The sequence below is a fragment of the Equus quagga genome, chromosome 14 (assembly GCF_021613505.1).
Source record: "Equus quagga isolate Etosha38 chromosome 14, UCLA_HA_Equagga_1.0, whole genome shotgun sequence".
NCBI lineage: Eukaryota > Metazoa > Chordata > Mammalia > Perissodactyla > Equidae > Equus > Equus quagga.
The window spans coordinates 68,933,001-68,956,675 of record NC_060280.1 but is presented as its reverse complement, the minus strand read 5'-3'; the positions used below and the strand labels follow the sequence as shown (position 1 = coordinate 68,956,675).

Genomic DNA, 23,675 nt, shown 5'->3' with positions numbered 1-23,675 from the left:
CCGAAGGGCAAACCGGGAATTTTCATGTGAAGTAACCTCAACCTTTAACCCTCTGAAATGTGAACAGTGAGCACCCTGGACCCATGGCACCTCTATCTGGCATCCCTTCATAGGCGCTGAAGTAAACTGTCTCAAATTCAGAAATGAGCTGATTTCCTAGAAGTGAGACAAGCATCTCTCACCTAGATGGGTTTGTACTCTGGGTAAAAACCCAGAGTTTTACCCAGAGTCAGCAGGCCCCACCTTAAAGACAGCAATGGCGTAGGGGTGTGGGAGGTTATCCAGGATGATCGAGCGCTGCTGGCCACTGAAAGTGATCCGCTCAATGCAGTCCAGATAGGCATCTGTCCAGTAGATCCACTGGTCATCCACAGCAATGCCGTTGGGCCACTTCACATCCTCTGACACAAGACGATGGACAGCGGAACCATCCATATTGCTCCGATAAATACCAGGCTTCAGGTCTCCCCAGTCAGTCCAGAACATCAGTCTGGTTAAAACCAGGAAAGAGCACACTCACATCAGAACTAGAGAAACGGGAGCTCAAATACTACTCCAAAGAGGTTAAGAAGCTCCTCAAGAACAAGTCGGCCGATTATTTCAGCATTATTATTATAATCTGTAATTATAATACTTAAAACCCCTCAATTCCTTGACCCAGAAATTCCTTTACTGGAATACATCTATGGATATAACCAAGTCACGCAAAGATAATGCACAAAGATGTTCATCACACCACTGTTCATACTAGCAAAAATATATACATATATATACAGGTGTCGCTTGATATCCAGGAAAGATTGGTTCCAAGAACCCCTGAGGACACCATACTAAAATGAATACAGGCAGCTCTCTGTATCCACAGACACAAAGCCCGTGGAGAGAGAGCGCTGACAGAATATATATTTAGGTGTATATAACACGTATACTCCTCAAAATACACTGTGGTATATAAAAAAGAATATCAAGAAGCCTAAAAATCTACATGCGCTCACGTGAAACTATCTTTAAACCATATTAAATGCTTTTAAAACATGCAGAACAGGGGCCAGCCCAGTGGTGGAGTGATCAAGTTCGCACACTCCACTTTGGCAGCCCAGGGTTCGTGGGTTCAGACCCCAGGCACAGACCTACACACCGCTCCTCAAGCCATGCTGTAGCGGCATCTCACATACAAAATGGGGGAAGACTGGCACAGATGTTAGCTAAGGGCAATCTTCCTCACCAAAAAAACTCATGCAGAACACTATATATCCCATGATTCTATCTGATGCATGCAAGCGTGCGTGTGTCTGTGTGTTTTACAGATACATGTTTGTAGATGGGTAAAAAAAACTCTAAATGATACACAGGAAACTATTAACCATGATTACTGCTAGGAAATGTGAGAGTAAAGGGTTAAGAGAGAAAGAGAAAGGAGGAAACAAATATTTTTCATTTCATAAATTTCCAATCCCTTTTAACATTTTTAATCAATTATATACATTACTTTCAGAATTTTCTTTTGAAAAGTGGATGTAATTCTCAATCATAAATGCTATAAGAGAAGAAAGGGTAGAAAGGCTATTCCAGAACTTCCCTTTTAGTTACGCTTCCTTAAGTTAATAAATTAATAAAAAGCACCTTTGCATTTCCCCAATGCACACAAATTGCTAGTAAGAAAACCAACATGAGGTGGGGGCAGGGAAAAGATGGGATGGATTAAATGTTTGTACTGAGCATGAAACCCAAGATAAAGAATGCTTACAACATCCAACCAGTCCTGACTATGCCTATGGAGAGACTTCTAATATTACCTTTTATTAGAGAAACCCCACAGATGTGAGACATCTGGATGCCTAAGGTGATTCCGATGCTTACAAATGAAAAGGGAATGGAGTCACCTGACCAAGATGACTAAGCTCTGGTTTCAAGACTTGCAGTTAAGAGATTATTCCAACCACCATCATCAGAAACAAGTCTTTGTCCAGCAGTTTGCATTCCCATCAGAATCTGTCTGTTGCAGCATCTGACACATGCTGAATTCCTTTGGGGCCACACTTACCCTTCTTGGGACATGAGGACCAGAGCCCTGGGCCGATCGAGCACAGAGGAATTGACGATGGTAAGTCGGAAGTCGCCATCTGGATTAGCTACCTGACAAAAAAGGGCGGGTAGGGGGCAAGGGTCGGGTGGGAGAGAGACAAGATGAATCTGAGCTCCTTAAAAGGCCCACATTGCAAAGTCTCCTACTCAGCTCCTGCCTACAGACACGCCCCTCTGCAGCCAGCTGATTTCCCTACAGACCATTCGGGGAAACCTGCCCTGATTTCCCCTCCTCTGGTTCATGTGACAATTCTCACAGTCTGACAGAGAAGCCAGCACCACCTGTGCCCCCACTTCCAGGGGCATGACGATCTGCACAAAGTAAGACCTCGATATGGTTCACTAATTTAACCTGCCTATGTTGCTCCAGCCTCCAAAGCCACCCATGGCTCTGCATTGTCCACAAAACAAATTCTTAACATCACAGCCTTGCAATAAGAGTCTCCACGGGGGCCAGCAGGGTGGCACAGCAGTTAAGTTCACATGTTCCGCTTCGGTGGCCCAGGGTCCGCTGGTTCGGATCCCAGGTGTGGACATGGCACCACTTGGCAAACCATGCTGTGGTAGGTGTCCCACATATAAAGTAGAGGAAGATGGGCACAGATGTTAGCTCAGGGCCAGTCTTCCTCAGCAAAAAGAGGAAGATTGGCAGATGTTAGCTCAGAGGTAATCTTCCTCAAAAAAAAAAAAGTCTCCACAGACTCTTAATTCTCTCTCCTCCACTTCAGCTCCTACAACCTCAGCCAGGCTGGTCTTCTCATGGCTATCCTCCAGGCCTGACATCCTCACTCCTGTCTGCTCTTAGCCAAATCCCCTCCCAGGCCTGCCCTCTGCTCTCTAATCACATCATATCCTTCCTTCAAAACTCACCTCCAGGCCCACCTCCTTTGCTAACTCTTCTGACCCACCTTGATCAATGAGCATCTGTAGTTCTCATCACTGACTCATCTTACACCATTTTGCACAAACAGCATTTGAGTTGTCCACTGTGAGAGTGTGGACACTTAGGCTTTGCCTGTATCCTTCTAGCACCTAGCAAAGTGCTGACCACATACAACTAAAGAAAGGAGAGAAAGAGCATAACAAGATCATTGACACATGGACAGTGTGTGCCAAGCACTGTGCATGTGTTCATTCACTTCTCTCAGCCACCTTGTGAGCTGAACACTCTAATTATCCTCTTCCCAGTCAGGGCTCAGCTCAGATGTCACATCCTCAAGAAGCCTCCTCTACCCGCCTTTTCTAATGCTGTCCCACGTCCCAAATCACACGATTACACCGCCTGCTTGATGTTCCTTGCAGCACTTACACCAACAGAACTGATCAGCTTATTTCTTCGTTACTGTGCTTCCTCCACTAAAACTTAATCTCTATTAGAAGGGGAACTTGTGTGTCTTGCCAACTGCTGGATCATCACAACCTAAAACCACACCTGGCATCTATCATGTGCTCAGAAAGCACTTGTCAAATGACTGAGTGGGTAAATGAATCTTCATCTTACAGATGAAGAAATGGAAGCTCAGAGGATAAGAAACTTGCCCGAGTCCCTTAGCTAGCAGAATAGAGACTGAACCCAGGGCTGAGCGGGTAAATGAATCTTCATCTTACAGATGAAGAAATGGAAGCTCAGAGGATAAGAAACTTGCCCGAGTCCCTTAGCTAGCAGAATAGAGACTGAACCCAGGGCTGTCTCTCACGTTTCTGCCTTCTGTCTTGCCAATCTCTCGGCAATCTATGCCTCCCTGCTTCCACTGTGCTGTCCACATGACCCGCCTGCCATACCTCCACAGAAAGTCAGTATAAAGAGGTACTGAGACAGCTCCCCAGGGCCTCAGCAGGCACTGCAAGTTAAGCGTGCCTATGAGACAATGATTTTGGCGGTTTAGAGGCCATTTCTTACCCTCCTGTGGCCTTGGGTAGCTAAGTTGCAGTTAGGTGAGTGGTAATAATAAGATTACCCACCTCAAAGGGTTGTTGTGAGAAGTGAATCAAATAATTCCTGCCAGCTGGTTCCAACAGGGCTTGGCACATGGTGAGTGCTTAATGATTAACGATAATGATTGATCAAGTACTGCCGTTATTGCTCTGAGTACTATAATACCAGAGTACTGATTTTATAGCATTAGAACAATGCTATGGTATCATTATCATCATTATTGTTACTATTCTATGCTTCTGCTAGCCAAAATATAAACTTTCAGCGATCTTAATGAAATCTGTTTGATAGATTCAGGCGTCCTGTTCTCATGTGGGACCTTCAAGGCTGTGAGCAATAATTCAAGACTATCCCTCTTTTCTTCCTCCTCCAGAGGCTCTGCTGGTCCATTCTCTGGAATTCACAGAGAATTGCCAGAGTAATTTAACACACTGGCTCCTACCTCTGTGTCAAATCCGGCTCAAAGCTCAGGTGCTCCCCCTCCTCACTCAGTTAAGGACGGCATGGTATACACATACCTCAATCTTTTTAAAGCCAGCATCCACCCAGTAGAGTAACTGGCTGAGAGGGTCAAAAGCCAAGGCTTCTACTGTCTCCAGGCCGGAATTGATGATCACCTCTTGCCCTGTGCTCCCATTCAAACAGAGGCGCTGAGGAGAGAAAAAGAGGAAGAAATGCTGTGAAATGCTCAAATGACCTCCTTCAAATCAGTCCCAAGGATGGTCACCCTTTACCCAACCGGCCTCACCAGCAAGGGATGAGATGCTCTGTATTAGTAAACTTTCCAGATGAATGAAGCCAGTTTTTAACAAAAGCATTTCTAAATTGTACTGTGGTTCCCTGTTTTAAGCACAGTAACTAAACAGAACTTAACCACTTATACGACTCTGCATTATCATTACGAACACTGGTCAGTGAACTGTGCCGGATGACAATAACGAAGCCGGAGATGACCAAGACGCGTGAGTCTGTTTGCTTTTAAAGTAAAAGGAACCAGACTGCAGTTATTTTTAAGTTCTCACGTCTGCTTTTCAGTCTTCCTCCTTGGGAGGCTCTGAGCCATCAGGTGCTACTGCTGGGACAGCTCCACTCAGCAGTTCATGCCTGCCCCCATCCCCACCCTCCCTCAAACACCCAGGCACTGTAAAACCTCTGCTGAGTTGGAAGTGCAGATAGAACCTGTTGAAACTGCTTTCGTAAAAGGATTAACTAGGCAACGAATAAAGATCAAATAGATCTCCTTCAAAATGCTTGGGGTGGAGCGTACAGTTGTCTATCTGGCCTGTGTGGGGATCTTTATAGCTTATTTCCTGGTTCTTGACTGTGTTCAGAAGAGCTGAAGTGGATAATTTATATCGTGGCCTGGGAAGAAGGATGCTAAAGAGGCAGCTGGAACAATAGAGTGACTAACAATCCTATACTCCTAGTCCTATCCTAGCAGGAAAAGTGAGACCTCACTTACAAGCAAGAGCACATATTTGGGGCTCCCTTTGACCTTCCCACAAGGACAGAGGCAGGTAGGGAAAGAAAATGCTAAAACGGAAAACTGAAAAGTTTCATCAGCAGGCGCTGAGGTGAGTTATGACTTAAAAACCTCTAACACCCATTTCCTTAGGCCATCAGGCCATAAGCTCCTGAAAGAAGCTTACCAGGCTCGGGTGGTCACAAGGCACAGCCCCACGACCAGACCAAGGGTTGACGCACCTGGATGATGTCCAAGGCCAGGTCAGACCAGTACAAGCAGTTGCGCTCATAGTCAAAGTCCAGGGCCACCGCCGCCCGCAACCCCGTGAGAGGCAACTGCTCGGTGGCTCCTGAGGCCAGGTCATAGCGGTAGATGGACTTCCGCAGGGCGTACAGCATGAATTCGTTCTCCTCTGCACAGAAACACAAAACAACAGGGAGGGCAGACCTGGGGGATGCTGAAGATCTAGTATGTCTGACCTATTTTTTCTCACATAAACCTCAGAGCCATTGGCATGGATCAAGCAGAAGAACAAAAGAATCCAGACTTAGAAGGTGTGTAATGGAAGCACATTTCTGCCTCAGGCACGTTAACCCTGTGAAACTTAGTTTCTTTGCCTGCAAAGTGTCTTACTTGTTAGATTTTTTTTTTTAACCTAGAACCGCCAGTAGGCATGCTCCAACGTCCACACTTCTGAGCTCAGGCTAAGTCTTCAATCACACTTGACAAAATAATTGCATGTGCTCCCTCATCCTAAGTCTGAATCACACAGCACCAAAATCTGGTTGACCTGAGACCACTAGTCACTGAAGACTTGTAGATAAGTTTTCTAATCTATTGGCTCACCCATTCAATATTTTTCACAATGACAGATGGCAATTATATCACTCTATTGTATTTTCAAAACAATAATAATACCTTTGTTCTAGACTACTTACAAAATGTTTTACAACATAATCATCACAAAGATTCTATTTGTAAGTAACAAATACACCATGTACATGCCATGTACCAGGCATTGTTTAATCCGCCTAACAACTGTACAATGGAAGATCTATTATTAACTCAATTTTACAAAGGAGAAAACTGAGAGCAGAGAATTTCAGTAACTCACTCAAGGTTACACAGCCAGTAAATGGCAGAACCAAGACTTGAACTCAGGCAGTTCAGATCCACAGTCTATGTTTTAACACTACACAAGGCTCTTACAATGTAGCTACTAATGCTGCCACTTTTTAAGATAGAGAAATAGAGGCCCAGAGTGCTTACGAGACAGTGTCAGCCAACTAGCAGTGGAAGAGCTAGTGCTCTCTCTCTCTTCCACTTAGGGAATGGCCTGGAAACATCCAGATTCTTCTAAGGGAACAGAGATGACCAATACACCTGCTTCCATGTCTAAAGCGTCCATTTTGATAACATGTTGCATATAGGACCAAGAAGCAAATCTGAAGCCCTTTGCTGCACGCCTGCATACATTGTTGTTGTTTTTTCTCTCTCATTCTATTCATTCAATGAGTTAACATATACTAGCCACCTGCTTTAAAAAGGCTTCAATATAGATAATGCATCAAAAGCATAAATTTACCTATAATTTATAATAAAGGTTCTTCTTTTCCTTTGGTTTCACTTCACTTCAAAAGTATCTAAGCTGCCACATGATAACTAATCTTTCCTTTCGGTTTTCAAGAAAACCTTCCCACTATAATTCCCAGGGAAGGGGACAGTCAAGATGAAACCTGCCGAGTTTGATGTAAATAACATCGAAATCAAGAACTCCCGTTGAAGCTGTCACGTGCTCATGGAGAATACAACATACTTACAGGAGTGAGCCTTTCACGCCACATCTCTCTCTAACATCTATAAACCTCATTCCGGTAGCTTTGGTTTTTTCTTCTAACCAACTAATGTCTTTACAGCAGAGCCTGAGTCCAGAAACACTTGCCTTAGGATCAGGCATAGGGGAAGATGCAGCATTTCTTTGTGCAATACCTAACTTAGAAGAACAGAATTCTTGGCCAAGCCCAGCCATACATGAGCACAGCCGAGAAATCTGCTATTTCAGCAATCATAAAGGAAGAAAAATTACTTCATTTTTTTTTACTGTTTTTTTAGATTTTTTTATTTAATTTTTTTTTCCCTTTTTCTCCCCAAAGTCCCCCAGTACCTAATTGTACATTCTTAGTTGTGAGTCCTTCCAGTTGTGGCATGTGGGACGCCACCTCAGTGTGGCCCGATGAGCAGTGCCATGTCTGCACCCAGGATTCGAACTGACGAAACACCGGGCCGCCAGCAGCAGAACGTGCCAACTTAACCATTTGGCCACAGGGCCAGGCCCAAAATTACTTCATTTTTAAAAATCCTTCCAGATGCCCAGATTACCTCATCTTTGCAAAGATGTCATGGTTCCCATCAGTCCTCTGAAACCATCTTTGTTTCCCTTCTTGGTCCATCCGTGCCTTCTGTGCCATGCCTTTTTTTTTTTAACATTTAGGAGGGGGCCTACACTGCAAATGAGATTTTTCCACTTCTTTCCTCTTCTACTTTCTCCTATCAGAAGAGAAAAGAGCTTTCCTACCACTTTAGATGGCTTTAAACAAACTGTTTTGTCCCTTGCTGAATTATCTTCGGAAATATTTATTACAAAAGTATGTACTCCAGCCCCTTAAGAGCAATCACTCAAACCCCGCTCACTCGAGCCCTCATCAATAACAGCTCTTATGAGGGGAATATATGAATATTATCCGCTCATTTGTGGGAATCTGCTGAAGCTGGGTTCTTTTTAAGTCTCCACAGTGAGGTATGTTAATTACTCTGGTAATGATGGAAGATTAAATTAAGGGACTAATGAGCTTAGCATGAAAAACACCAGGACAAGCTGGCAAGCTGCGAGTGAACGAGAGGGCCGCCCTGCCCTGCGCACAGAAGACAACGCGATTGAGTCTCCTGATTCATTTGGCGCTGATGGTGGTTCCATTAGACACCACCACCGCTGATGGAAGTCAGCTCCAATCATCCACCTCCAGCAAGAGGTATGCAGGAGCAAGGGCTCAGAGGGAATAAGGAAAATCTACATGAATGAGAACCAGAACCTCAGTGAAGAAAGAAAAGATGCTAAGAGATTAACTATTTGTTAAGGGATCATAATTTCATGTCTATATTACAAATACCTCGACATGTGCCATCACTGCTTAATCAATTTAAACCATGTTCTGGAACACACTAGACCTTTATAGCATGTGCACCCATGCCAAAGAAGTTTTTCTTAATTAGCACGCATAATGCTAATCTAAAATAATGAGACCGGGGCCTGCCCAGTGGCGCAGCAGTTAAATTCGCACATTCCGCTTTGGCGGCCCAGGGTTCACCACTTCAGATCCCAGATCCTGGGTGTGGACATGGCACCGCTTGGGAAGCCATGCTGTGGGAGGCGTCCCACACATAAAGCAGAGAAAGATGGGCACGAATGTTAGCTCAGGGCCAGTCTTCCTCAGCAGAAAGAGAAGGATCGGCAGCAGATGTTAGCTCAGGGCTGATCTTCTTCTTCAAAAAAAATTTAAAATAATGAGAATGACACTTATTTGCCACTTGGGTGATGTCCACGTAACAGCATCAGGCTTTGAGTCTGAATTATGGCTTTGCCACTTACCAGACGTGTGACCTTAAATAAGTTGTTTAACCCTCTCCTCTGAACATGCTTCATCATATTAAAAAAAAAGACAATGGAGCTGATAATAATATCTGCTTCACTGGGTAGGGATAAGGGTTAAAATGACAACACATGGAAAAGCACATTACAATGCGTAAAATTCCATTAAAATATTAGTTATAATTATTATTATAAAAGTTAAGGTAAACCACTTAGCTACTTCCAAAAACCATAAGTCTCTTTTACTCCAACTATGACAAACAGATCAAGCAACACACAGAAGACCTACGGGCGCCCTAAGCCCCCAGGCCTAGAATACAACAGATGCCGAATAAACATTTTTCAATGAACAAACGGATTTCCCTCAAAAAATAACTGTTATTCCTATAAAGGCATAGGAAATAAATTTAGTTTGGATACCAAGCTTATGGGAAAATGGGAGCTCTGTGATGCTTGTAATTTCCATTTTCTTTCTCCACGAACTTAGAAGAGCCACAAGACTGGGCCTGAGATCACAATAACGCTTCAATGACGTCTCGAGAAGTCAAAGGGAAGAAACCACCTCTTACCTGCCAAGGGACATGGGACCAGTTCTCCTTCCAGTCGCGCTTCAACATCTCCTCCACTACAAGTGTCCCCAGAAATCTTCCGATAGCTGTCACCCCCCACCCCAAGAACAAGAGGTCAAAAACATCAAAGGATGGTCATGAAGGCTTCATAATGAGGAACATACTTCCTATCCACGGACAATAGAATTCATCTATTCATTCTCTATAGAACAAGAGGGAGGATGTTTAGCCATTTGGAATCGGCTCTGCCTGCAGTTAGATTAGGCAGCCCAGACCATTTGGAGTGCTGTCCTGGGCAAGAGTTTTACATATATCTCTTCAACAAACACCCCTGAAGATGTGTCCTTGCTGAAGTTCATGACTGAAGATACAACTAGAGCTGCAGAAAAGCTTACAAACTTACACTTTTTTGTCTCAGAGACGGTAGAAGACTTTGTGACCATCGTAATTTTAAATCTTACCCAAACTATTTGAAACCTGCTAACCGGGACTAGCATTTAGAGAAGGAAAGGAACCCACGTGGTCCTCTATGCTCCCTCACACCAAGTGCAGGCCCCAGGTGTCCCCGACACGGCAATCTTCGCGAGGCCTACCCTCTTGTTCTCCTGTAAGTAGAACCCTCAGGACAGGGCACAGGCGGGGAGTATGCCCTCCCAGGAAACTCAGGATCTGGAACACAAACCTCCAACAACAAATCTTCACTCATCTTGAAGCCAAAGTCACTGCAAAGACAAACGGGTTTTGTTAAGGCCACTGGTTTACACAGCTCAGGCACTTCAGTACCAACCCCTGTGAATGCCACCATACTGCCTACCACCCGGATTATGAGTTACTCAACACGTCCCTTTAAAGGAGCTCACTTTTTCACACTAATACATTTCCAAAAGAAACTTTATATCAGAACCGTAATTGGAAAACCACCATCATATGGTATAAATAGACAAAAGTGATACGAATCATTATGTCAAAAACAAAATGATAGCAAATGTTTTAGCTGGATCCAGTTCCCTACCCAAAGACTCTGGGCCTGCCCTCTCCTTGTTAAAAGGGATGAGCAAATGTTAAAGAATTACTAACACCCAGTGAGACCTTTCTCCTTGACATGATTGCAAGGATTAAAAGTGAAATTAAAAGAATAATCTTTTTTTTTTTTAACTAAGGATTCAATGTTATTGAAGATCGTGTCCACATACGACCTGCAATCACCTTGAGTGCCTCATGCCGCACTTCAGGACACAGTGCTTTGGGGACAAGACCTTCTGCAATTTGGGGACCACATCTCTGCCAAACCGCCCAGCTCAAGGGGCAGAGCCCTGGAATAGGAAGCAGGCATCCTAGGTCGTGTCTTGGCCCTGCCCTTCACTGAGTGACTTCTCTAGGTTGCACTTAACAACTCTAAGATGAGGCAGCTGCACAATGTACTTCCCAAAGCCCGGCCCAAACCATCAACTCATAATTCAAAGGGATCTTCCATTCTTGATGTGCTCTGCCCAAAGGGCTTCACTGACTCTATTCAGTTCAACAAATATTTATCAAACACCTTCTATGTGGAAAGTATTAACAGGTATAGGGCAGAGTGGTTTGTGCGTCTATTATGTCATAATCCACGTTGAGCAGTATGTAGAGAATTGTTCAGAAGGGAGAGTTTTATTACTGTATCAAACAGGTCTCACTCATTAAATCAGGTAACTTTTACTGAATGGCTGCTCAAATAGTTTTTGGGACGAGGTGGAACATGGGCTAATTACTTATTTGCCTCCAATGGCAAAGGCCCCTTCTTAGGCACGTTTCTTCAAACTGAAGGTCACGACCTACTGGGCCATGAAAGCACGTTGGAGGGTCAAAACCAGATTCCTCCCCTCCCGGAAAGAACAGGAGATTGCAAAGTTCATCACACTTACAAGTAAATGTTATCTCATACAACATTTGTTTTAATGATATCTGTGTATGTGTCTACCTAAACAAACATGAGTAGGTACAGGATCGTCCTATCAAATGCATTGCATACTAGGGGTTTCAGTAAGGAGTGTGAAAAACACACTTACGGGTAATGTGGGGAAATATAAAAGTGTAAAAGAAACTACGCTGAAATCAGGGAACTTTTGGGCCAATAGCTGGGCTTCTCAGTGAGGTCCGAAAGGACGTTAAGAAGCAACCTGACCTTCAAATGCAGTCGTCACTCAGGAGCTGAACTAAACGACAGAAACTATAAGCTCTCTCGTTCTCATTTCCTCTCCTGTTGCCCATCTTCAGACCATTTCCCTTCCCACTGCCACCGTCTAAGGCCACCACACATCTCCAAGAGCCAGACAGCCAGGCTGGCTCCTTTCTGGTAGCTACGCAAACAGGAACAACAGTAGGAGGGCCTGAAATCAATACACCCTTTACCATTTTGATGGGTCCTCACCCCCATGATCTCCTGTGGCCTCAAGTCGAACTCCATGAGGGGCAAGCAGTGGTCTTCCTGCTCTATAATAAAGACTCAGCCCCACAGCGGGTTTCCATGAGTCAGCTGGGGTGAGACCAGTGGGAGCTGGGCCAGGTTACCAGGAAGGCACACCAGTTCCTGGTTTTTGTTTGTTATTGTTGTTGGGAGGGGCAGATTTTAGAGAAAAAGCCTAATAGTGGTCATCAAGAAAAAAAAAATCAGGGGCCGGCCTGGTGGCGCAGCAGTTAAGTTTGCACATTCCACTTTGGCAGCCTAGGGTTCACCAGTTCAGATCCCGGGTGCGGACACAGCACCGGTTGGCAAGCCATGCTGTGGCAGGCATCCCACATACGAAGTAGAGGAAGATGGGCACGGATGTTAGCTCAGGGCCAATTTTCCTCAGTAAAAAAGAGGAGCATTGGTGGCAGATGTTAGCTCAGGGCTAATCTTCCTCCAAAAAAGAAAAGAAAAAAATCAAAGATTTGTTGGATTTTCTTACGTATTTTTGATTCATTTTATTTTGAAATACTTAATGGCGATAAATAAGGGAAGAGAGAGGGCATCATGATCTTTTCTGGGATTAGGGCCTCTACAGTTAGGGAAACTACCTCGGGCCAGCACAAGCTCTCAGATTAGAATTACAAATTTGGCGTGTCTAAAGGAGAGCAGAAGGCAGCAAAGCGGCGTTGAACCGACATCACTGGGCACATCAGACAGCTCTATGGTTTTGCTGTGGAAGCATCTTTGCCATTATCTTAGGACCACACAGCTTTCAAAGAGAATGTATATCTTGTGCCGTCTAAAGCCCTGCTGCTGGGGGGCGGGCTTACAGATAAGGGCCCAGAATCCTCCGAGCCTGGCAGAACCACAGATGCCCAGAACTAGAGTCAGAACTTGACTTTAGCAAGACCCCAGGTGATTCACCCGCAAAGTCAAGTTTCAGAAGCACTGGTCCAGGACAGGAATTGGCCAAATCTGGTTGGCTGTTTTTGTAAATAAAGCTTTATGGGATCACGGCCATGCACGCTCCTCTGTGGCTGCTTTGACGCTACCACAGGCAAAGCTGCGTAGCTGCAAGAGAGAGCGCATGGCCTGCAGAGCCTCAGACGATCCTGCAGGGCCCTGTTTTAACCTCTGGATAGGAACACATCAGAGCGTGCTGGCTTTAGTCAAGGTAAGTGCGGCTTTCCAAAGCAAACTTTAGTTTCTTTGTGCCTCAGCAACTACTGAAAAATGAGGTATGCGCTTATGTTCAATACCCTGCTCTACTGCTAGCCCTGCCTGACCTGGAATGACATCACGCTAGAGTATAGACTCGAGGGACTGCTGACGTGCTCTATGGCCAGAATCATCTTCCTAAAGCTAAGCTCTGCTCTGATCATCGACTCCCCTCAAAAGCCTTCAAAGACACCCTCATGCCCCTATTGTATTTTCTTTTCAGCCTCATCTCCACACTGATCCCACTTCATACAGCCAACAAGGCCCCCAAACTAAGCCACCAACTACACTCCCTGCCTCCATAGCGTCACACGGCTGCTGTGTCTTCTTAGAAAGCTCCTGTCCACAAATCCAGATTCCTCCTCAAAGCCCCTCTCAAACAGTGCTTCCTCCAGAAACCTCCTGACTCCCCACGAGCACATCACAGTCTCCTCCTTCCTGTCAAGAAGCACAGTATGAGCACCCGTTCCTCCTCCGAGGTACCTGCAGCTTTCCACCTCCTGTTACAATTATTTGTGTGCATGTCGTTTCTTCTACCCTTAGCATCCTCCGCGGTGCCTTTAGCTATTTTGCTCAAGGACTAATGAATATACAAATATATATACTAACATCCCCTCATTTCGGATAAAGAAATAGATTCCTTCGAGAACAGGGCTCCTAAGATAAAGGAGTTACCTGCAATGGAAGCTTCAGTATGTTCTTGTTTGGGGTAGCTCTCACAGAAATAAATCCCAGAGAGATCTATTCCTGAATAAAATTACTGCAGCGTCCCTGGGTTGTAACAATTCCACCGCACTACACAGCCGCAAGAATGAAATGGAATAACCTATGCAAAAAGTACTGAGCACAGTTCCTGGCACATAAAAGATGATTAATAAGGATTTGTTTCCTGTGATTCCCTTCCTCTCCTCAGGGGAAAGGGCCGTGGCCTCGTCTGTCTCCCACACCGCTGAGTGAATAAAACACAACTCAATCCCCAGACATCGATGGAGTTGGTCGACCAACCATTCATAGTCCTCTCGGGTGCAGGAGCAGTTGGACACGACCACTGGCCTGTCAAAGTCTTCTCCATTAAAGCACGTCGCGTGGGGTGTCCTCCGTTTGAAAACAGTCTTGTGTCCAAGCAAACACTCGTTGCCCCGCTCATCAGACGGTGACCACAGCTTGTAGTCATTCTCTGTGCAAGGAACCCCTGAGGAAAAGGAAATGCGGCAGGAAGCATTAGAGGCAGGCGCACATGGCATTCCCTGTCCTACCATCCCTCAGCCCAGTTGCCCACTTCCTGCCCAGCAGGCACACAGGCCTCTGGAGCTGTCCCCAGCCTCTATCAGCTTGCTCTGAGGCCGGGCGGCACCCAAAGAAATGAAAGTGGTACCTCCTGAAACACAGGCATCCATCTGAGAAAGCCAGGAAGAAGCGAGCCACCTCTGGCACTATCCAAACTTCTGAACTATTTTAGCAGATTCTGCAGCTCCCTTTAGAAACAGGTACTCAGAGGTGTTTATCTCCCAGGGAATCAGGGAAAGGTTGAGTCCTCGATACATGGCATCATTCAGGATTACTATTCCCTGCCTGTTCCCTGGGGTAATACGGGCGCATCCAGTAGGATGGCTCAAGAGCAACAGAGAATTCACTGTCACTGCCTGGAAGGTACAGGATCTTCAGGGAAGGAGGCTGAGAAATGTAAGACACCCTGGAGGATCACTCCATATCTACCCACATTCACTTAAAATTTAAGTAGGGTGGTTTCTACAGGAATTCCAAAGTATACCTCTGTCTATATATTGGGACTTTACGTAGTTTTTATATATGTATCTTCAGTCAGGTTAAATGCTGCCTGAAACTGATGAACTGTCAATTCAATGCCATTCAGATCAGCAAGTATTTATTAAACCCTTACTGACTGTAAGGCCACCAAGCTGTCCAGTGGGCGGAGAGTAAATATGCACAGGACAGGTTCTTGATTCTCAGGACCTCATAACTCAGTTAATGGGAGATGATACAAACAGAGCGACAGATGCAAATTTTTAACTCAAGGCCTGCTGAGTCCGCCTATGCTCTGGACACAGAGAAGAAGGGAGAGGGCTTCTGGTTGGGATATAAGCAGCCAAGTGCTTTAGATCCTGAAACGTGAAAAGGATTTCAATTGGTGGAAACTGAATGGGTGGCACAGGGGGCATTCCAGGACACTGGAATAATAAAGTCAGCCAAGGCAGAGGAGGAGGACAAGGCAGGGTCACATGGAGGGCAGGGGAGGAGGACAGGGCAGGGTCACGTGGAGGGCAGGGGAGGAAGGACAGCTGAGGAGTTTCACTTCTCCCTCCTTATTTACACATCCCGTACCTAGGCTAGCGGATCATGATGAGATCCTAGACAGCTCTGGGAGGACCCTGCATCATTTGGCACACTGCCTTTCACGTAGTAGTTACTCGCTAAATTAGTCAAGCTGGAACTGCTGATCTGGAAGAACGTTTTTCACTCATTCATATGTTCAACATACATAAACCTAAACCTACTATGTGCCAGTGACTGTGCAGGCAATGAAGATACAAAAAAATAACACATGGTCTTAGCAATAACTGCCTGAGTATTTGCCTCTATATTTTTCACTCACTCACTGTATACATGCTCATCTCCTACAATGGATCACCAAGTCTTCTGAGTACAGAGTATATAAGCTGATGCTTTGATCAATAAATATTTCCATGAAAGGGCCAAGGAGGCAGCAGCTTACCTAAGGCATCCGTGGCGTTGACCTGGAGGATCAGCCAGCTGTGGACATTCTCCTTGTTGGAGCCAAAGATGGTGAAGACAGTACTCTTCTCGCCAGGTTCTGTGAGGAGCCCATACACGAACACAGGCTTCTCGGAGAAGATGAATGTTTTCCAGGTCTCCCCTTCATTGGTACTATATCTGCCCAAAAGTAAGCAAGAGAAGCCTACATTTAAAGACTCTAGGGCAAGGACGTGGTTTCCAGATAACATTCACCAGTAATGGGAATCAGGGCTCCCTGGAGAAATGGCTGATCCTGGACTAAAGCAGGGAAAGTTTAAGGCTGTGCCAGAAAGCAAGGAAGTGCTCAGAGACTAATGCAGTCAACCCAAAAGGACACAGGAGCCAGCCTGATGAGGCTCCAACTGACCAATTTGGGAAAATTTGAACATAAAAAAGAAAAGAGATGGTAACAGATTATAAACGACAAAAATAGGGCAGGGGTCTCTAAATGATACTAAAGGGGAAAGAGAAGGGGAGGAGGGAAATTTTTTTCTTATATTACAATGCTACCTAATAAATGTTGACAACAATGACAGAATGAGATAAATGGCCATTCTGTAACCCCCACTGTAATAACCGACAAGATCATCAGACAAGATCATCACGGGATGCTAAAACCACTGGGTGAAAGAATGAAGGGGACCAGGATGTTCACGTGGTCTAAAGAAATCAACCCACAGATGAAAGGGAAACGTAATTTTACAGTGGAATCTGAGAATCGCAACCTTCACCAAACAGAGCATCACTAAGAGTGGGAGAACCTGACACTAGGTGCCTCCTAGCTAGAGTACTGAGGGCAAGACATCATCTATGTGCTGTTCTGTGCAATTGGACACATCCAGAATGTGGGACATTCTATGTGACAACTGGTCTGGACTGTTCAAAAAAAATCAAGGCCATGAAAAACAAACAAGGCGGAAGCCTTGTTATAGATTAAGAGACTGAAGAGGTATAACAACCAAATGCAATGTGTAAACCATGACTGAATCCTGGATTGGAAAAAAAAGTAGCTATAAATAACATGAGACAACTGAGAAAAAACATAGTCTATAAATAACACTGAGTTCATTTTAATTTTCTTAGGTGTGATAATGGCATTCTTATTGTCATTATTTTTTGAAGATCCACGTTTAAGGATTTAGCTGTGAAGGGACATGATGGCTACAACTTTCTTTCAAGTGATTCAGCAAAAAAAGGATAGATAGACAGATGAATAGGTAGGATAAGTAGATGCTAGACAGACAGATAGATACATGATAGATAGACAGACAGATGATAGACAGACAGGATAAATGCATAGACACATACAAGTAAAGCAAATTGCCGAAATGATAACAATTGGTGATTCTAGGTGAAGGTCACGTTGGCTGCTCTTCAGACAATCCTTCCAACTTTTCCCATGGTCTTAAAAATTAAAAAGTTGGAGGAAAAGCATGTCCTGTGAAAAGTCTCCAAGCCAGACTACATCAGAAGAAAGCAAGCCCTTGAAAAAGTAAGCGGCACTGAAGTTAACTAAACTAATTTTAAATGATCTTTTGTATTGAAGAGGAGCAAGGGGAGGAGGAATTCTGCCTGACACTCTCTTCATCACCCAGTGAGTGGTGAGATGCTGAACAGGAGAAACCGCTCAATTAGAGTTTCCTTAGGATCTCAGAGCTATTGGTTCTCTCTTAAATCCTAATTTTACATATATATATATATGTATATATATATATATACATATATATATATATATTTCTTTTTCTTTCACCTTTCCCATATTTTTGAGATTTTAGTTTTACTCCCTCAGCACCCTAATGCTTGACATAAATCTTTTCACGACATCGCTCAATCCAAACACCTCCTCTCGTATTGAGATTACTAAAATTGACACATCTGCCAGAAGGCTACAGGTTAACCAAGTGATGGGGTTACAAGGCAGCATAATGAACGTCAATGGGGACTACGTGATCTCCTCTACAGATCTTCCAAAGAGGAGAAACTCTCATCTGGCTGATATGCTTTCGGTTTAAGCTAATTTGAAAGCAGATATGGGCATAAGTTAACTGATTCAATCTCCTTCATGTACCAGCGTGAGGCGCCAAAGGCTTGGTACCACTTTTAAAGTAAAGTGAACCAGCAGAGTTGGCCTATTAACCAGACATGATGGGTGCTATCCATCCGCTCTGTGATAAATCTGGAAGTCCATCCATTTGCACATTGCCTAGTTAATTCTATTTAAGAGCTCCTCAAGCCCAAGATAACCTCAGGAAATGAATCATCTTATTTCTTGAGAGGTTCCCAAAGGACTCTGACAATAACGCATTAATGAGGCTAATAAGCAGGTGCATGGCCAAGCACAGCCTTGCATCCGAGAATAAACTGCACATTTAGAAAACGGTGCTTTTTCAGAATTTCAGGGACAGGGCAGTCACATTATCAACTGCAGTAGCTAAAGTCAAAGTCCACCTATTCTGAACTCTGACCCCTAAAGGAGAACTTGTGCTGACGAAGTGAAAATGACAAGAACCTTGCAAGAAAACAAAGTCAGTCATCTCTGTAGTCCTAATAACCACGGAAGAGGATATACGGCCCTAGCCTTTAGGAATGGAGAATTCGACATGTTCTGACAAAAATATAAACACGTTCCCATGGCCAAAAACTCTGAATAGGAGGGGAAGATTATTTAACATAACCAAGGGCAAAAACTTAAAGAGCGGTTGTAACCTGCTAGTTAATTCTACCCGTAGTTCTTACAGCTAGTAATCTGTAGGAACCGTGGCCAGACAACTCAAGTTCAAAATAAGTCAAGGATCATGCTTCAAATTACCAAAATAATCAGTAGATTAGTGTGTCAGTGGTATGGTGGGTTGGTTACCTAATAAGTTCTATAAAGAATTAGAACGGAATAGAATCATCCTTCTGATGTGCAATGGTATAAATAGTAACAATAGAAAAAAGCAGAACTACTCAGTTTCTATTTTGGCTTTATCTTTAACAAAGAGAGTGATGGTCAAACTGGACAAGGCAGAAAAAAACAAGGAAGTTAAGGGAAACAATACAAAACAAAACACATTCTAGGGAACTGAAGGAATTAAAGATACGATTGCGAGTTCCTTTTAATAATCTTGCAAAGAATCATGGAGAACAGTGAGAGATCTTGAAGTCTAGATGAGGAAAGACAGTTATATATCCCTAAAAAAGAAAGAGTGATTTCCAGAAGGGATTATGAAACAGCTGATTTGAGAGAACTTAGAAAAGAAGGAAGTCAGGGCTGGGAGCTCAAATGGTTTCACACACAAGTCATAACAAACTAACCCCATTTCCCCTTCTCATGGTAATTCTTGATTTGAAGAAGAGGGTAAATGATATAGCACGTTCTTTTTTATGTAAGGATCCTTGTGAACCACACAGTTGGGTGAAATTCACTGCCAGTGAAACAAATCCTAAGTGTGCTGATATATGGTTTGATCTCAACCCAAAATAAGACCTCAAGTTCTCAGAGCTCGACAATCTGTTGATGAGCTGGATATGGAAAGCGAATCTATCAAATTTGCAAAGGATACAAGGCTAATTATACTGATAATACAATAAATGCCAAGAACGGAATTTAAAACGCTCTCGTTACATCAAAAGAATAAGCAAACAATGGGAATAAAAATCAAGTTCCACATGTAGTTTCAAAAATCTACCTGCTCAAATATAGGATGGAGATAATCTGGTCTTTGATAAGATCTGTAAGAAAAAAGAATTTCTGGGTTTTTTAGTTAAATTGAACTTAATCTACTGATACAGGTTACAACGTGAATAAACCTCAGAAATATTACGCTGAGTAAAAGAAGCCAAATACAAACATACGGAAACCTGAAACAGACAAAACTAAATTACGGTGATAAAAATATAATCAGAACATCCGTTGCCTCTAATTGGGGAGGCGGTGGGGTGAAGGGGTAGCACTGACTGGGAAGGGGAACACAGGGATTTTCTAGGTTGATGGAAACATTCTACATCGTGACATGCATCCTTCAGCACTGATTAAATAGTGTATTCAAGATCTGAGCATCTTGTGGCATGTAAATGATACCTCAATTAAAAAAACCAATCAGTAGAAGCTACCAGTTTGAAGAGGCTGTCAAAAGCATAAAAACAGCCTTGGGTTTTTTATTAACAGAAACTGAGTGTCCAGAATCATGCGGGTATTAATCCCCGCATGTTTCAGGCTGTTGGGATCAGATGCAGGCCTCGCATTCTAAGGCACTGACATCATGAGCTGGACCTAAAGGAGAACCTAGACGGTGGAGCTTCAGGGTCCTAGGGCGGAGGGGGAAAGGAACTGGGGCTGTTTACCATGGAGTGGGAGAGACCCAGGAGGACAGGGAAGGCGGCCTCAACTATCTGAAAGTCTTTCAGGTTACAGAGGAAATATCTGTTATGCGGGTCTCCTGGGAGCAGAAGTGAGCCCACCGAATAGAAACTGGAGTGAGGAGAACCTGGGCTTTCTCTGCCCCAAGAACTTTCATTCATAACGGAATGAATGAATAAATGAGTGAATGAATGAACAATTGTCTGAAAGTGAAATGGAAGGTACTTCTGATCTGGAAAAACTTCCCATCACCACAATTGTTCGAGTAAAGACTGGATGATCATCTACCACAGATGACACAGAGAAAATCCTTGCAAGAAGTGGTGGAAGGCTGAACCAGATGAGGCAATATGTCCAGATTCCTGCTGGATCTCTCTCCCCTTGGACACCCCACAGCTGCTTCAGTTCAACTCGTCCAGATCTGCAGTCATCCTGTGGCCTCCATGCCTGCTCCTGTTCCTCTGCTCTTCCATGAGCGCTGTGATCCTCTTGCCCCATCACCCTCAGTCTAACCAAAAAGTCAGTCCTGCAGTCTCAGTCCTCAAACCCACCTCAGCACCATCTCTCACCTCCAGTCTTGCTCCTCTTAAAGTCACCCTCCTCAACTTTCCAGAGCCGTCTTTCTGCAAAGCAAGTCTAGCCACGTCATTCCCTCATTTAAAATCCTCAAAAGGATCCCATGACTTCAAAAGCAAAGTCTGAGCTCTCCAGTGCTTCATGTGAAGTCCTCCAGGTCCCAGCCCCTACCTACCTACCTCAAACCCCATTTCTCACCACCCCCACCTTTAATTTGCATCCCATTAATACTAAAGAGCTGCACCTTCTGTGCCGATTCATGCTGCGTCTCAGCTCAAGCTCTTTCTAACCCTGGAATGGCATTCCAACCTTGCTTTTTGTCCTTGAAGTCTCAGCTCAAGTTTCCTCTCCTCCCAGAAGCCTTCTCCTGCCTCCCAGATCACCACCTGGCCCTCATTCTTGCTCCCACGGCACCCTGTGCTCACCTCTATCTTATACCTACTATATTTAAGTGACCTGATTTGGTGAGCGTCTTCTCCTAGACTGCCGGAAGCCAGGAACATGACCTCTAACTCACTTTTCTGCCCCATGGCAATTGGCACCTTTCATGGCACACAAAAGGAACATTAATTAATGTTTGTTGAAGGAAATTAAATGAACTGCACTGAATTTTTTTTCTTTTTTACTCTCTCTCTCTTGCAGTTTCTTATTAAAAGGTGCTAAGAACACCTGCTCCTCTATCACTCAAGGGGCCAAAGAAACCACCTGGGGGTTGGAATGAAGTGGGTGGGGGCAGCTGTCTCTGCAACTGTCTCATTAAGTGTTTCTACCAGCATTAGGTGCTGTGATCAAGTGCATAGGTTAACTGCTGCCTCCCACATGTTGGAACTGTGAGGCTGCCTCCAGAACTCAGGTCCAGAAAAAACAGCCGCTCTGCTGGGTGTAGTCTTTGCAGCGCCTGTTCAGGACTCCCACAGGGAAGCCCTATGAAATGGAAATCTCCTATGAGGAAGGATGCTTTGGGGCAAATCCAAAGGATTATTAGTAACTACCAATAATATCATTATGCAGACAGGCAAACTGCCAAGAAGGAACGAAAATTGATCTCATCCCTCATGATCAAGCCGACAAACTTGTGTTTGGGTCTTTTTTTGGTCAGGGTGCAAAAACACAACAGCCCCTTCTCTGAAGAACACGGATTACAGACAAGAAAAGCCTGCAGCCCCTGAGCAGGTTCACGGGGACAGCGTGCCGAATGAATGACTAAGTGATTCCCAACACAGGTCCTTAGTTACTCATTTCAGGCATGTAGACACAAGAACACACAAAGCGTTCCACTTCTTGCTCTCCATTTCAATTAACAATAACAAGGGAACAGCCACGCGGACAATCAGGGCAGATGCTGAAACAAACAACCGTCAGTTCCTAGTTATCTGTGCTAATCAGGGAGAGAGAGGCATGAATAATTTAAAAGGGGAACAACCAAAAAAGCAAAGCAAAAACCAAACTCTTACTTCAACCAACATTCCAACCTCTGTCCCCACTAAAGCTCTTGTTAAATTCACTGATGCTCCTCGGCTTGGCCTTCCTTCCTAAGTCCAGGTAAGTTTGGGGTCAGGAAGCTCCCTTTGCAAACAAGCCCTTCCCCAGTCTCTCCCTCCAGCTGGCTGAGAAACCTAACAGGGCCACAGTGAGCATGGGCAACTCCCAGATGATGACTCACTCACCATTGCATCCTTGGTACCTAGGACAGCATGTGGTGCACTGTAGATGTTCAACAAACTTTTGTGTAGCTGACCTGAAATGATGCCTAACAGAAATATGCTTGTGTTCCAGCTTGGGTCCTAACTACTGACAAGTTACATTATTTCCTCATGTGAAAACCAAGGAAGGTGGATGGCATCATCTCTGGTACCTCTGGGCACCACTGGGTTGCACACATTCAGGGACACCCCCTCCTGCTCACAACAAGACCCCAGAGATTGTTATTTACATAGAGCACAACGTGAGTGGCTCCCACCCCTGGGGCAGAGAAACTGCCACGCGATGGCGCCCCTTCTAGTTTTATAAATCAGTTAAAAAAAAAAAAAATCTTGGAAGACTAAGTGTGCATGACCTATTTATGGAACAATCAAACACTTACTAAGTGCCTGCTGGCCTGCATAGAATAGAAATACCTGTTTTCAAAGACATTGCTAATGAGTTAAGGAATTCAGGCATATAATGAAAAGGAAACTAACAAAAGGAGTCAGTATGTGATCACTGCCAAATTAACGAGACAGCCAATAAACGCTACGAGACTCAAAGGAGAGAGCGATCACTGTGGTGGGAGAACAGACTTAAAAGGGGCCTGAAGCCCTAGACCAGCAAAAGAAATCCAGTTCGGTCAGAAGCAGCCTCCGCTCATGCCTGGGTGTCACCATAAATCGCCGTTGGGGTTTGAGGATATGAACTACCTACAGTATTATTTCCTGCTTCTCTTCTGATGCAGCTGACAGCACACAGTGACAGGTCAAAAGTGAAGCAGCAGGAGAAGCAAAAAAAAAACTCTGAGCAACATCCTGAGTAACATGCCAGGTGGCTAGGGATTTAGGCCAAGCTCAGACTGATATTCAGGACACATGCACCTGTCAATAGGAGGCCTGAACATATTCTCACGTTTGCAAATGCTTTATTTGAACCATACATACAGACA

At 44.3% G+C, this 23,675-nt stretch overlaps 1 protein-coding gene across 1 annotated transcript in view; it reads right to left on the bottom strand.

Annotated features, from left to right (window-relative positions):
- The window catches only part of SORL1 (sortilin related receptor 1), a 158,164-nt gene that overhangs the window by 65,448 nt on the left and 69,041 nt on the right, over positions 1 to 23,675 (bottom strand). Inside the window, exons 13-20 of the mRNA XM_046637979.1 lie at positions 16,082 to 16,260; positions 14,353 to 14,539; positions 10,295 to 10,423; positions 9,702 to 9,787; positions 5,726 to 5,898; positions 4,540 to 4,671; positions 2,045 to 2,136; positions 244 to 490 (exon numbers count right to left, since the gene is read on the bottom strand). Coding sequence (XP_046493935.1) covers positions 244 to 490; positions 2,045 to 2,136; positions 4,540 to 4,671; positions 5,726 to 5,898; positions 9,702 to 9,787; positions 10,295 to 10,423; positions 14,353 to 14,539; positions 16,082 to 16,260 — 1,225 coding nt within the window. The remainder of the gene's footprint in view (positions 1 to 243; positions 491 to 2,044; positions 2,137 to 4,539; positions 4,672 to 5,725; positions 5,899 to 9,701; positions 9,788 to 10,294; positions 10,424 to 14,352; positions 14,540 to 16,081; positions 16,261 to 23,675) is intronic.